The sequence below is a fragment of the Cervus elaphus genome, chromosome 32, assembly GCF_910594005.1.
Source record: "Cervus elaphus chromosome 32, mCerEla1.1, whole genome shotgun sequence".
NCBI lineage: Eukaryota > Metazoa > Chordata > Mammalia > Artiodactyla > Cervidae > Cervus > Cervus elaphus.
Genome location: NC_057846.1, coordinates 40,406,530 through 40,419,967, shown reverse-complemented (window position 1 = coordinate 40,419,967; position 13,438 = coordinate 40,406,530). Strand labels below are relative to the sequence as shown.

The 13,438-nt window shown below is 40.6% G+C and overlaps 1 protein-coding gene across 6 annotated transcripts in view; it reads left to right on the top strand.

The window, feature by feature from the left end:
* The window catches only part of NSD3 (nuclear receptor binding SET domain protein 3), a 99,134-nt gene that overhangs the window by 32,147 nt on the left and 53,549 nt on the right, over window positions 1-13,438 (top strand). For all 6 annotated transcript variants that reach the window (XM_043893268.1, XM_043893269.1, XM_043893273.1 and 3 more), the window contains 3 exons: window positions 3,521-4,242; window positions 12,317-12,388; window positions 12,857-13,019. In XM_043893268.1, coding sequence (XP_043749203.1) covers window positions 3,565-4,242; window positions 12,317-12,388; window positions 12,857-13,019 — 913 coding nt within the window. In that variant the 5' untranslated portion in view covers window positions 3,521-3,564. The remainder of the gene's footprint in view (window positions 1-3,520; window positions 4,243-12,316; window positions 12,389-12,856; window positions 13,020-13,438) is intronic.

Genomic DNA, 13,438 nt, shown 5'->3' with positions numbered 1-13,438 from the left:
GGGTTCTTTACCACTAGCGCCACCTGGGAAGCCTGATAACTTTTATACTGTAATTATAATATGGTAATGTTACTTCTTTTCTTAGTTCAAACTAAAATATTTGGTTATAGGGCTAGAGAAGAAAAGAGAAGGGGGAAATGCTGGACTTGTGAGAAGTTTGTGTTTGGAACTAAGTCAGAAGTATCAGAAATCTGAGTTGGTCGCTCAGTCACGTTGGACTCTCTCCGACCCCATGGACTGCAGCACACCAGGTTTCTCCATCCTCTGCCATCTCCCAGAGCTTGCTCAGACTTACATCCATTGAGTTGGTGATGCCATCCAACCATCTCGTCCTCTGTTGTCCCCTTTTCCTCCTGCCTTCAGGGTCTAGCATCAGAGTCTCTTATAATGAGTTGGCTCATCATATCAGGTGGCCACAGTATTGGAACTTCAGCTTCAGTATCAGTCCTTCCAGTGAATATTCAGGATTGATTTCCTTTAGGATTGACTGGTTTGATCTCCTTGCAGTCCCTGAGTGCATGTGCCTGAAAACTACTATAGACCATGAGACATAATCTGGAAACTGATCTTGTGTATGACAGTTACAAGAACCAAAAGCAGAGATTGCATCATGTCAAATGCTGGTATTTAACTTGCTTTCAAGTTGGAAGTTTGGAGAACTGTTGAATTCTACCTGTATATTTGCCCCATGTGTATTTATAGAATTTAGAACATACTTTCTTGTGTCTGTGAGCTACATATTTTTGTCAAGTGTCAGATTAGGGTAAGGTTCAATTCTTAAGCTATATATATATATATATATATATATAAAGAAATGATTTCTAACCTTTATGAGCATTATATGATATGCTGGTATGAGCAGTATGATATGCTGGTTAGGAACATAAACTCTGAGACCAAACTGCCTGTTGGGAGCATTAAATGGAGTCCTGTTTGTAGAGCTCTTAGAATGGCTCCTGACACACACTAAACTGTCTTTTAAGTGTTAGTGGTGGTTATTATGAAATGGTTAGTTGTTGTTTTAGCAGTGACCAAGGAATAAAGAATAGAGTTGACCAAAAGGTTCATATGGGTTTTTCCATACGATGTAATGGAAAACCCCAAACGAACTTTTGGGCCAACCCAATGCCTGAACAAAAGAAACAAGTCCTCTCAGAACTTAGCACCTGAGGAAAGTGTTAGTGGCATAATGGCAAAAATCTTGGGCTTCAGAGTCAGAGATGCCTACATGCAAATCCTGATTCAGCCTCCTTGGCGTTGGGGTTTAAGCAAGCCCCCCTAAAAACTCCTCTGCAGCTCACTTTCTTTATCTGTGAGCCAGGAGTCGCTCCACCTTGAAGAGTCGTTTTGAGGATTGAGTGAGATGTGTGAAAAGTGCTTGGCCCAGAGTCGATGCTAAGGAAGTGGGAGTGCCCTCTCACATCCTGTGGCTGCCCCCTCCCCGCACCTCACCCCAGTATAGAGCAGTAAAGTCAGTTCGATTTTTTGTAAGCTTTCATTTTCATTCCTTTGCAAGTTAAGAACTGCTAACTTTCTTTCCACTTGCAACCTTCAGAATAAACAGCTGTTTAATTGGATACACCTTGGAAAATGTTGTCAGCTTTTATTTCCTTCTTCCCTTCACTGTTTTGGCTTACTTGCTTTATCGTTTTTCTACTAGAACCACGATGATGGACATTACCAGTAAATCACGGAATTGAACTGGTCTGTAGTCTCCGAATCCACTTCCCTGCCTTCTGCTATCTACAGTTAGCTCATCAGACTTGACACAGTAGTGAAATCCTCTCAGCCCTAGAGCTTTTTAGAAGAGATGTTTACAGGATTTTCAAAATTGTATCTGGCAGTCCATGAATCCCCTCTCTCAGGATGTGGACCTGTCAAACCTGTGCCAGAGCAGAGTGGTCTCAGAGCATTTGCTAACAGCTGCTCACCCAAACTGTAACATTGTCACACGGTGTGGGCAGTTGAGACACTTTCTAGAGAAGGCGCAGTGACTGTCGGAGTAGAGCAGTGACCTGGCCAACAGCGTGCATTGGTGTCAGCTGGCGCGTGGCCTTAAAGTCCTCATGCTTTACATACGGGATCTAGAAGGGTGGTGCCGATGAACCCATTTGCAGGGCAGCAGTGGAGATGCAGACACAGGGCACAGATTTGTGGGCACGGGGGGTAGGGGGACAAGGAGAGGGTAAGACGAATGGAGACAGTAGTGTGGAAGTATATCCACTACCATATACAAAATAGAGAGTGGGAATTTCCCGTATGACTCACGGAGCTCAGCCTGGGGCTCTGTGACAACCTAGAGGGCTGGGATGGGGCGGGAGGTGGGAGGGTGATACGTGTAGATACATACACATGTCTGTGGCCGAATCAAGTTGATGTAGGACAGAAACTAACACAATATTGTAAAGCAGTTATCCTTCAATTAAAAATAAATAACAAATATATGTAGAACTGGAAAAAAAAATACTCATGCCCTAGGCCTCACCCCAGATTTATTGAATCAGGGTCATCAGTATATAGATCTTGACATGTGCCTTTTGTAAAAGTGAAGATGATTCTACTATCTATATCACTGATTAAGAACAACTAGATACTGGTGAGAGCATAGGAACTAGTTGTCCCCTCACACTATTGTTATGAGTATAAATTGATATGGTATAGCCTATAATAAACTACTCTATAGAACAGTTTTACAGTATCATTGGAATTTCAAATCTGTCCTAGAGAAATACATATATGCATAAAGAAACAGTTTCAAGAAGGTTTTCTGTAAGCCCATTTATAATATCCAAGAGTTGTGAGCAACTCAGTGGTTGTCATGGTTAAATATGGTAGATTCCGCAGTTGTTTACAGTGTGACCACAGCCACTTAGAGAGTGAAGGATGTATGAGAATGATCTGTACATGGCTGATGTAGAAAGATAGCTAGGATATAAGTTGAATAAGAAAGTCACAGATAAAACTATTTTAAACATTTTGTGTGTAAATATATAGAAAGATCTAGAAGAATCCCCACGGAAGTATTTACAGTGGTTACCCATGACTTATTCGGCCTTTTAAATTTTTTATTTAAAATATTTGCAATAAGATTTTGTTATTTTTGTAGTAACAGAACTACTGGACAAAACATGAATGATCCAAGGAAAACTCCCATGGAACTTAATTTGTATGTGTCAAGACACTGCTGATTTTGCAATTACCAGTTTTAACTGAGACTTATAATCTCTAACTTGGGAAACAAAGGAATGTCAAAACTATTTTGCATGTTTGCGAAGAGGACAAAATTTTTGTTTCTCAAGTTATTATGACAGTCATTGAGTTTCAAACAGATAAGCATTTACGATAAAAAGTGTTTGTTCTGTGTCAGAATCACATTGGCTGCTTGTTTTAAAAACAGTGTGCAAATCTGGATATGAAAATGGGCTTAAGAATATTTTACTTTAATCCTTTGCTATTGGTTAGCCATCTAGCCTTTGAGGTTATTAACTAACACTTTTTGATCTCTCTTTTAAAACTTTAGGCCCGATGAGAGAAAGGGAAAGTTAAGGATGCTGGAGCAGAACAATGGATTTCTCTTTCTCTTTCATGCAAGGGATCATGGGAAACACAATTCAGCAACCACCTCAACTCATTGACTCCGCCAACATCCGCCAGGAGGATGCCTTTGATAACAACAGTGACATTGTTGAAGATGGTGGCCAGACACCATATGAAGCTACCTTGCAGCAAGGCTTTCAGTACCCACCCACAACAGAAGATCTCCCTCCACTCACGAATGGCTACCCACCGTCCATCAGCATGTACGAACCTCAAACCAAATACCAGCCGTATAACCAGTATCCCAACGGGTCTGCCAACGGCTTTGGTGCAGTTAGAAACTTTAGCCCCACTGACTATTACCATTCAGAAATTCCAAACACACGACCCCATGAAGTTCTGGAAAAGCCTTCTCCTCCACAGCCACCACCACCTCCACCTTCGGTACCACAGACTGTGATTCCAAAGAAGACTGGCTCACCTGAAATTAAACTAAAAATAACCAAAACTATCCAGAATGGCAGGGAATTGTTCGAGTCTTCCCTTTGTGGAGACCTTTTAAATGAAGTCCAGGCAAGTGAGTACACAAAGTCAAAGCATGAAAGCAGAAAAGAAAAGAGGAAAAAGAGCAACAAGCATGACTCATGTAGATCTGAAGAGCGCAAGTCACACAAAATCCCCAAATTAGAACCAGAAGAACAAAATGTAAGTTGAAACATCTTTTTGAAAATTTTTGTAATATTTTCACATTTACTGGAAGTCCAAGAGATCTTTTTTCCAATTTTTATCTCTTCAAATGTAAATATTTCTGATAATTTCTTTCTTCTGATCTCTGGCAAGGAGCTTGGGTTATGATGACAGGTGGTAAGTAAATATTTGTTGAGTAATTGAATGGACATCATCAAAGAGATATTTTAAAAACACGTGACACTAAAAGTCTTGCCTCCCGTGTGTCTTTGTTTAGCAGTCTCACTTAATCTTGCTTGTAATAAACTGGCTTCTGAAGATGAAGAGGAAAGTCAGCGAGAATATGGTTAATGAAATTGGTTTTCCATTGTTCCAGAACTTCAGCTTTGTTTTTGGTCTGGTTGCACCGGGTCTTCCTGGCTGCTTGTGGACTTACTCTAGTTGTGGCAAGCAGGGGCTACTCTTTGCTGCAGTGGGCGGGCTCCCCATTGTGGTGGCTTCTCTTGTTGCAGAGCGCAAGGTCTGAGGCACTGGGGCTCAGTAGTTGCAGCCCCTGGCTCTGGAGTACGGGTTCAGTAGCTGTGGCGCGTGGGCTCAGCTGTTCCTCAGCATATGGGATCTTCCCTAACCAGGGATGGAACCCGTGTCTCCTGCATCGGCAAGCAGATTCTTATCCACTGTGCCACCAAGGAAGCGCCTGGACCAACGTTTGCCAGGAGAGCTTAGATTTACACACATCACTAGTGTGTTTGCTGCAAAAGAACCTGAGGTAAACAAAGGAATTCTTTATTAAAATCAGAGTTAGTATTCATACATACTCATTAAAACTTCAGGTAGCATTTTGTAAAAGTCATCCTTTGGTGTTAACTTAAGATGCATGCTATTAATTTTTTTTTTTTAACATCTCTGAGGTTTCACTATTAATTTCCTTAATAACAAGAGGTATGTAACAAATCAATTCTAGCTTGAAAGAATAGTTTTTCATTAATATTCTAATATATAGTATGACTTGAAGATGTCCCCAGACATAGATTTGGGAAGAAATGAATGCTTTTCTATCTGGTATGCAAGTTAATTTGTTATCTTCTATTCAAAGAAATGTTTACATCTTACCAACTCATCTTTTCCTTAGTAGCTGAGTTCTACTTCTTTATGCAGATCAACATCGTTCACTGAGTAAAGGTCACACTTGTTCTAGGCTCTCAGAAGTCTCAGTGTGATAAGTCAATATATTTTTCTCATTTTCTATTGTTTTTTTCTTATTCAATTTTTTCTTGTTTTTTCTTATTTTTTTTTTAAGTTTTTCTTCTTGTTTTTTCTTATTCAACTTAACAAATATCCACTGAGTACCTAATGTCTGCTAGACACTTTTCTAAGATTTGAAAGTTGGTCAGCAAGTGAAAAGTAAAGATGCCTACTTTCAGGGCGCTAACATTGTAGTAAGAGGAGCCAGAAAACACACACACACACACGTGTGTGCGTGTGTGCATGTTAACATGTCTAGGTTCAGATAGTGGTAAGTGCTCTGAAGCAAATAAAACTGAGTGATGAGATAAAGAGAACTTGTGGATGCCAGCAGTTCTGCCATCTTAGTTCTGTAGCTGTAAAATGACTCTGAAGCGAAGTGGTTTCTGAAATGCCTTTAAATTTCTTAAGTCATTTATTAAATGTACTCCCCCTCCCCGCGCAGATCTTAGCTCATGTAGTATCTTACACTGCTTATTAAGTGAATGAATCAGTGAAAGGAGAGAAGTTAACTTTTTCCCCTCCAAACACATCCACTGTAGCATTTCTTTCATGGACCTGCAGTGAAAAGACATGCGAAGCTCCAGTGACCCTTGGGAATCACGAAAATGCATAAAACTTGAGGTTCTAAGAACCATTTTGGTGACCCGACTTTCTTTTGCTCTAAAGACTCTAGCAAATAGGAGAGTATCCAATTTTACTTACTAGGCTAGACTTCTTGCCTCATTGATAAAAATATTAAAATGTATAGCTTAAAATATATCTCACAATAGAAATAGGGCTGGAAGCAGTTAGAGGCAAGAGAAGATAGCCTGTTCATTTTTCATATCCACTCTTTGCTTTGTTGGAATCTAGGAAACAGTTCAGTACAATGATATGTCTAGTAGTCACTTTTCAGTGAGACTTTAAAGCCAATTCTGTCTTTGTTGGTTGTCTGCTATGTCTGGCCGTTTATGTCGCTTAAACCTTGAGTTAACAGTTATATCCAGGAATCAGAATGGTTAGATGTAATTTAAGAGTTTTAGTTCATTTTCTTTTTTTTAGTTAATCATGTAGGGGCATAATATAATATTTCGTTATTTAGGATCTTACAGTCTCTTGGGGTAAAGGAATGTCAGTTTGATTGAAGATATAGATTTGGTAAGTGGCGTTGATTGCCTTAAATGTTACCAAGAACATTGCCTGAAAGTTGAGCTTTGGGGGAAAATCTAGGGTTGTTGGTTTTTTTTCCCTTGTTTTTCTCCCCCCACCACCCACATTTTCTTTCAAAGAAATGTAGTGAAGAGCTAAGCTCTTGTCAGTTGAATTTGATTTAATCAGACTTTCATCACACACATGGGACAGGTCTAAGCTTATGGGAAGGTGCCATAAAAGTGACCCTGTGCTCTGACAGAGGAACGTTGAAGCTGGTGTCCCAGGACCCCGCTTGTTGTTAGGGCTGTGCCTCTGCTAAGCTGTGCAGACAGGGATGTGCACACATCAGCCTGTTTTTTTTGTAACCATGTATGGTTTTATAGGGGTTTCCTTAACTTGTGAACAACGTTCCTTTTGCTTCCTTGAGGACGGTTGAGTTAAGTGTTTTAACTTTTGATATCCTTGTGCCTCCTGGCTGTCACTGGAGGTCCATACCCTTGGCGTCCAGCATTATAGAGGGCTCGGAACGGAAAGAGGAGCCCAAGGAAGTGTCTGCAGACACCACTGGATAGCTCCCCTCCCCCGGACGCCTGAGGAAGCCCAGTGAGAGCTGGTACCTGGAATGACTCCTCAAGCTGGGTTTATTGATAACTATATCTAGATGTCCAGATGTATATTTCTTCCTTAAAAGCTCACTCATAGGTTCTTTTTTGAGACAGACAAAGCAAACAAAGTCTCATCTAAAAATAAAACAAGATTTCACTCACTCCTGTTTTCTTTCCTTTTTTCTTAGTATTCGATCTACGAGTATTTCCTCCCAATTCTGAGCTATCTGGCCTTCTAGAGAGCGGCTGTTCTGTGGAACAACCTAAGTATATCTTTCCAACAATGAAAATGTGTGTCCAAACATCTCAGCAGCAGGAGACCTGCGATCACTGCTGAAATTGTATATTTTGTAAAGCTGCTTTAGCTGCTTTCTCTCCCCCCAAATTAGAAACATGTGGAAATGTTTCTGCACTTCTTCCTGCTTGGCAGGTGTAATGCCTCAGGCATGTGAGCGTAGGCTCTGTTTAAACACTGGTCTTCCACCAGCCCTCGGTGGGCTTATCCACTAAGGCCAGGCCCGTTAACTCTCAGCTTGCCGTTTTCACGTATAAAAAGCCAGACAGCTTCTTTGGCCCCATTAGCACTAAGTTAGAGGTTATATCTCATTCTCCAGCCTCAAGAGTGTTAGGTCTTAAAATTCTTAGAAACTGTTTATATGCATTACGAACTCACAGGTTATTCAGAAAGTAAAAGAAAAAATGCATGAGCAGTTTACTGGCTTTACATTTTTCTTTCCACCTTCAATGATGACATAAGGTTTTGGTTCCTGTAGACAATACGATTTTACTTAATGTTTGAAAACTCTTAACGATTTGGAACTCTGCCAGATTTGATGTGTGTTATTCATCCTGATAAATCTCTTTCTTGGATTTTGATAAAAATGCTAGATACTGTGTGTGTGTGTGTGTGTGTGTGTGTGTGTGGTTGGAACTGCGTGGCTTGCGGGATCTTAGTTCCCTGACCGGGGACTGAACCCGGGTGTTGGCAGTGAAAGCCCCGAGTCCTAATCACTGCACCACCAGGGAATTCCCCCAGTTTTTTTGAAAGGAATATTTAGGGCAATAAAATTTTATTTTAGCTGCTGTTAGCATATTTTTTTCTACCAGATTAAGAAATTTCCAGTGATTCTTTACTGGAAAAAAAAGGTCTTTCCACGTGAAAGCAGCTAAAAATGTAAAGAGATTGTATACCCATAAAAATCATTCGTTTAAAATTAAGATGACTTTAAAGCTGTGAAGAGTTTGCTCGCTGTCGTCTTCCTCTCGGATGCTTTCTCTTCCTCAAGCAGCACTGTTGGCGCCCGGGAGGCATCTTCAGTCCCTGTTTGGTTTTAGTCTCTTCTAAGCTCATCTGTCCTTGAACAGTCGAAGGAAAGTGGATTTTATTCCGAGCAATATTTTATGTCGGCAGTTTCTGACTCCTTATTTTTCTTGACTCCTAAGCATTTGACTGCCATTGACCATTTCATCTTAAAAACCCCCTTCTTAAGAGATGTTTGTATGATATGTCGTCTCTCTTTACCTTTCTTTTGAGCTCACGTCTTAGATCTCCAAATGCCTACTAGGTATTTCTATTTTGTTCACATATTAGCACATTTTGCAATGTATATTCACATTCTATTATTGCAGCACCTTTATTTGACTTTTTTTTCTTCTTCTATTTTTATAGTTTGAAAGCTTAGAATAAATCTTCTTAGCCTTCTTTTTCTTCCTTGCCATTTTTTTCCTTTTAAAATGACTGTATTTAAAAAAAAAAAACAAAAAAACTTAGTTCTTTGAAAGTGATTTTAACTTTTTTTCAAGCCAGCCTGAAGGCAAGGCAGGCTTCCCTGATAGCTCAGTTGGTAGATTCCACCTGCAATGCAGGAGACCCTGGGTTGGGAAAATCCCCTGGAGCAGGGAAAGGCTACCCACTCCAGTATTCTGACCTGGAGAATTCCATGGACTGTATAGACCATGGGGTCACAAAGAGTTGGACACGACTGGGCGACTTTCATTTGAAGGAAAGGCGAACAACCTGGAACCACCTAGGAAAATCAGGAAGGGATAAGACATTTGAATAATATAAAGGTTTTGAAGGAATCCTGTCTTTAACCCAGAAAGGGAGAAATGTTTATGAGCTTCAGACCAGCTCTTACAATAATAGGATTCCATCATTTGGCAGAGATGAGTCACTCCTTATCTGTCTGGCCTTAGAGCTAAAGGCCCTCGAAAATGCTCTGACATCCCCAAGACTGAAGGCAGGGAGGAGGAGGACTTGCTTTCCCAGCTGCACATGCTTGCCTAGGTGGCCCTGTCCTCCTGCTGTAGCTTGAGAATTGAGAAGCTGAGGTCAAGGCTTACTCTATATCTTTGGACAGAAATGAAGCTGCCTATGCAAATGTGGACAGTATTTTTAAACTGCCTCGTCACGCCAGTGACTGGGGGTGGGAGGGGGGGCAATTCTCACTTGAACATAGGTTTCTCTCTCCTTGCTCAGTGAGTGAGTCCTATCGGATTAGCCAGTCATAGCGTCGCCACAGCCAATCGGGCAGAGTTCACGTAGTGCCACGAAGAGCCGCCACCGCCTTCTTGCACGCAGGCTTCTCCCAGTATTTTCAGTAGCCTCCTGATTAAACATCCCGCCTCCCCTCTCACTCCTTTCCAAGATATTCTCCGCACAACAGCTAACACGATCGTTTTAAAACAGAAATTGGCACATGTTACTTCTCCCCCTAATCCTCCTCTGAGGCTTTCATCGCACTTGAGATAATACCCTTGAACATGGCTCACAAGGCCCTGGTGAGGCCGCCTCCTCCCCTCCCATCTTGTAACCTCTCTCCTTTTTGAGGCAGTTGTGGCCGCCATAAGGGCTCTTTTGAAGTTCCTACCTTTGTTTAACCTCGGAGACTTCACACATGCTGCTATTCTCTGGAATGTTCTTTCCCCCACTTTTTTTACTGGACTACAACTCCTCTTCTTTTGGTTCAGATTATCCTTTCTCAGAGAGGCGTTTCCTGATATCTGCATGCCCACACGCTGTTATTTCTCTTCATACATTGTATGAGTGTATGTTTGTGTTGAATTCCCAGATGGCTCAGCGGGTGAAGAATCTGCCTGCAATGCAGGAGACACAGAAGATGAGGGTTCAATCCCTGGGTTGGGAAGATTCGCTGGAGAAGGGAATGGCAACCCACTCCAGTATTCTTGCCTGGAGAATCCTATGGACAGAGCAGCCTGGTTAGCTACAGTCCATGGGGTTGTAAAGAGTGAGACATGATTGAGTGACTAACCCCGCTTCATGTTTGTCTGTCTGTCTGTCCTACCCACCTGTGAGCTCTTTGAGGTCGGGCGTCACATCTGTATGTTTCACCACTGCACACCAACTTCTAGAACAGGCCAGGAACTCTGTGGGCACAGTCCAGTGAACGACCGACACGTGGGGATTGGCATATGAGTCACGCTTATCATTTCCTAACAATTTTCACAGTTTCTTTTACTTAATAAAGCTTTGTTTTTATAGCAATGTCTTAAATGTCTTGAATTAATTGAATGGAGAATTTTAAGTAACCTAGTAGCTATAGTTTTTAAGTGAAATTAGACCTAAGTTAATGGTGTCTTAGACCTCTTTTTTTAAGTCATCTAAATTAAATTCTGTTCTTTGACAAGAAAAGTTTTTGAACATTTTAAATTACAAAAGCAATTGCTTTTTATAGAAGACGCATTATACAGGTATCTATCTTTCCTCATCATTTCCTAATCTCCTTCCTCAAACATAACTACTCTTATCAATTTATTGTACAATGTATCAAATATTTTTCAAGGCGTGTCCAGCCTATTTTTAAAAATAATTTTTTATTTTTATTTTTTTGACTGCACTGGGTCTTGGTTGCTCATGGGCTTTCTCCAGTTGCAGTGTGACGGCTTCTCTTGTTGCAGAGCAGAGGCTCTAGGCTCCCGGGCTTAGCTCCTCCGCATCATGTGGAGTTTTCCTGGACCAGGGATCAAACCCGTGCCCCCTGGACTTGGCAGTCGGATTCGTACCACTGGACCACCAGGGAAGTCCCTACAGGTTGTTTTTAAATAACAAGTGGGAAGATGTTGATAGGTGTGGGTTACTGACTTGAGATCACGTTGCAGTCACCATCCCTGTGCTTAGACTTTCTCACTTTGTTTATTTCTATAGAACAGGTTCCTAAAATACAATTGCTAAACTGAAGAGTTTGAGTTTTGATCCCAAATTGCCTCCTCAAAGGTGTGTAGAAATCAACTTTTAAATAACGTATTTGTGGGTTTTATGACTAGAAAAGTAATGTGATGTTTATTATAGGCAATTTGACAAATATAGAAAAGCACATCCAAAAAATCATGTCGTCCATCTTCTGGTGGTATCCTACTCTTTTTTTTACTGTACACATAAGAATTATTTTTCCAGGATTGGAATCACATCATACAAACTGCTTTGCAGTTTGTTGTTTCCAGATAACATTATATTGTTATTTTTCTGTGTCACTTAAAAATTCGTACCAGATTCTACTAACTAGTTGTATTACAGTTTATTTAGTTAACTCTGTACTTTTGGACTTGCAGACTAATTCTAATATTTGCTCTTGTAAAATGTCACCGATGGGATGTCTTTGTATGTATGTATGTGTGTGTGTGTGTGTGTGTGTGTGTGTATATGTATGTATCAGTGCTTTTTCAGTATACATTTTTAGAAATGGATTTGCTGGGTCAGAGTCTGAAAATTTAAGGCTTTTCATACATATTGCTAAATTGTTCTCTAGAAGAATTCCAAGTTACTTCTTACGAGCAATCTCAGAGGGCCCATTTTTCTGTACTCTGATAGGTTAAAAAAATGAGAATCAACAGATTAAGAAATTAAGTTTTAAAAAAAATAAAAAAAAAAAAGAAATTAAGTTTTTGGAGAGCTAGCGTGAGCAGTAGGAGCGTTGGCTGTGGTGTAGAGCGGACACGGGATGTCAAGACACGGTGTCCTGTGCTGTGGACGTTGCACTCCTCGCGTTACCAGTTAATGTGTGTCCTTGATTTCCTTTGCTGTTTCGCTTTGTTTGTTTGATGTGTGTCACTGTTCTTTGGTTTGCTGCCATTTTATTCTTTTCACTTAGAGACCAAATGAGAGGGTTGACCCTGTATCAGAAAAGCCAAGAGAAGACCCAGTGCTGAAAGAGGAGCCCCCGGTGAGTGGCTTAGTGAATACTGTCTAACCAAACGTGGTGTGAGAAGTTGGGTGCAAAGTGATTAAATGAGAACACACTTAGCACCTATTATTACTTCAGGAATTATACTGAAATAAATCGTGGAGCTGGTTAAAGAGATAGATTTTTTTCTTTTTTCTTTTTTTTGGGGGGGGAATTACTTTCCTTTTAAAATCTATGACCAATTTTTCATACTTGTGAATTTTTGAGATCCCTTATCAATAATTTGGCAATAGAAACCATCCATTCTATTTTTAATATTTGGGGTGGTGCTTATTAATTATTTTCCTCCTCTCTTCTTTCCTTTTGCTAGATATGGATAGCAGGCATCAGACAAAAGTATGAGTGAAGATAAATTTTCCATGGTTAGCATGTTTGATGTATTTTGTACATTTTTCTGTTTAAAAGTTTTTTTCTACTGACGAAGTCTTTTATGCACTGTTCCTACAGGTTCAGCCGATGTTACCCTCTGTTCCAACAGCAGAGGCGTCCGCCGGTGTGAAATTCCAGGTCGGCGATCTTGTTTGGTCTAAGGTGGGAACCTATCCTTGGTGGCCTTGTATGGTGTCCAGTGACCCCCAACTTGAGGTGCACACCAAAATTAACACAAGAGGTAAGAAGAGGCATGAATGGGTATTAAGTAAAAATGGGTATTGGGGCAAAAAACTGACTCTTAAGTGTTACGAATGTTAGAGTACATCCATGATAATATAATCTGACACCACAGAAATACATATGTGTGTGTGCACACTCGTGCTTAGTCATGTCCAACTCTTTGCAACCTCACAGACTGTAGCCCACCAGGCTCCTCTGTCTGTGGGATTCTCCAGGCAAGAATACTGGAGTGGGTTGCCATTTCCTCCTCCAGGGGATCTTCCCGATCCAGGGATAGAACCTGCATCAATGTCAGTTTTTGATGAACAGTGTAATAACAACAGTTATCTTAACTGGCAGAGAGGCTCTACAGCTGACATAGTCCTTGTTTTCCCTTGAAACATCCTATGTTTGTTTTATAATTTCTTTCACACTTCT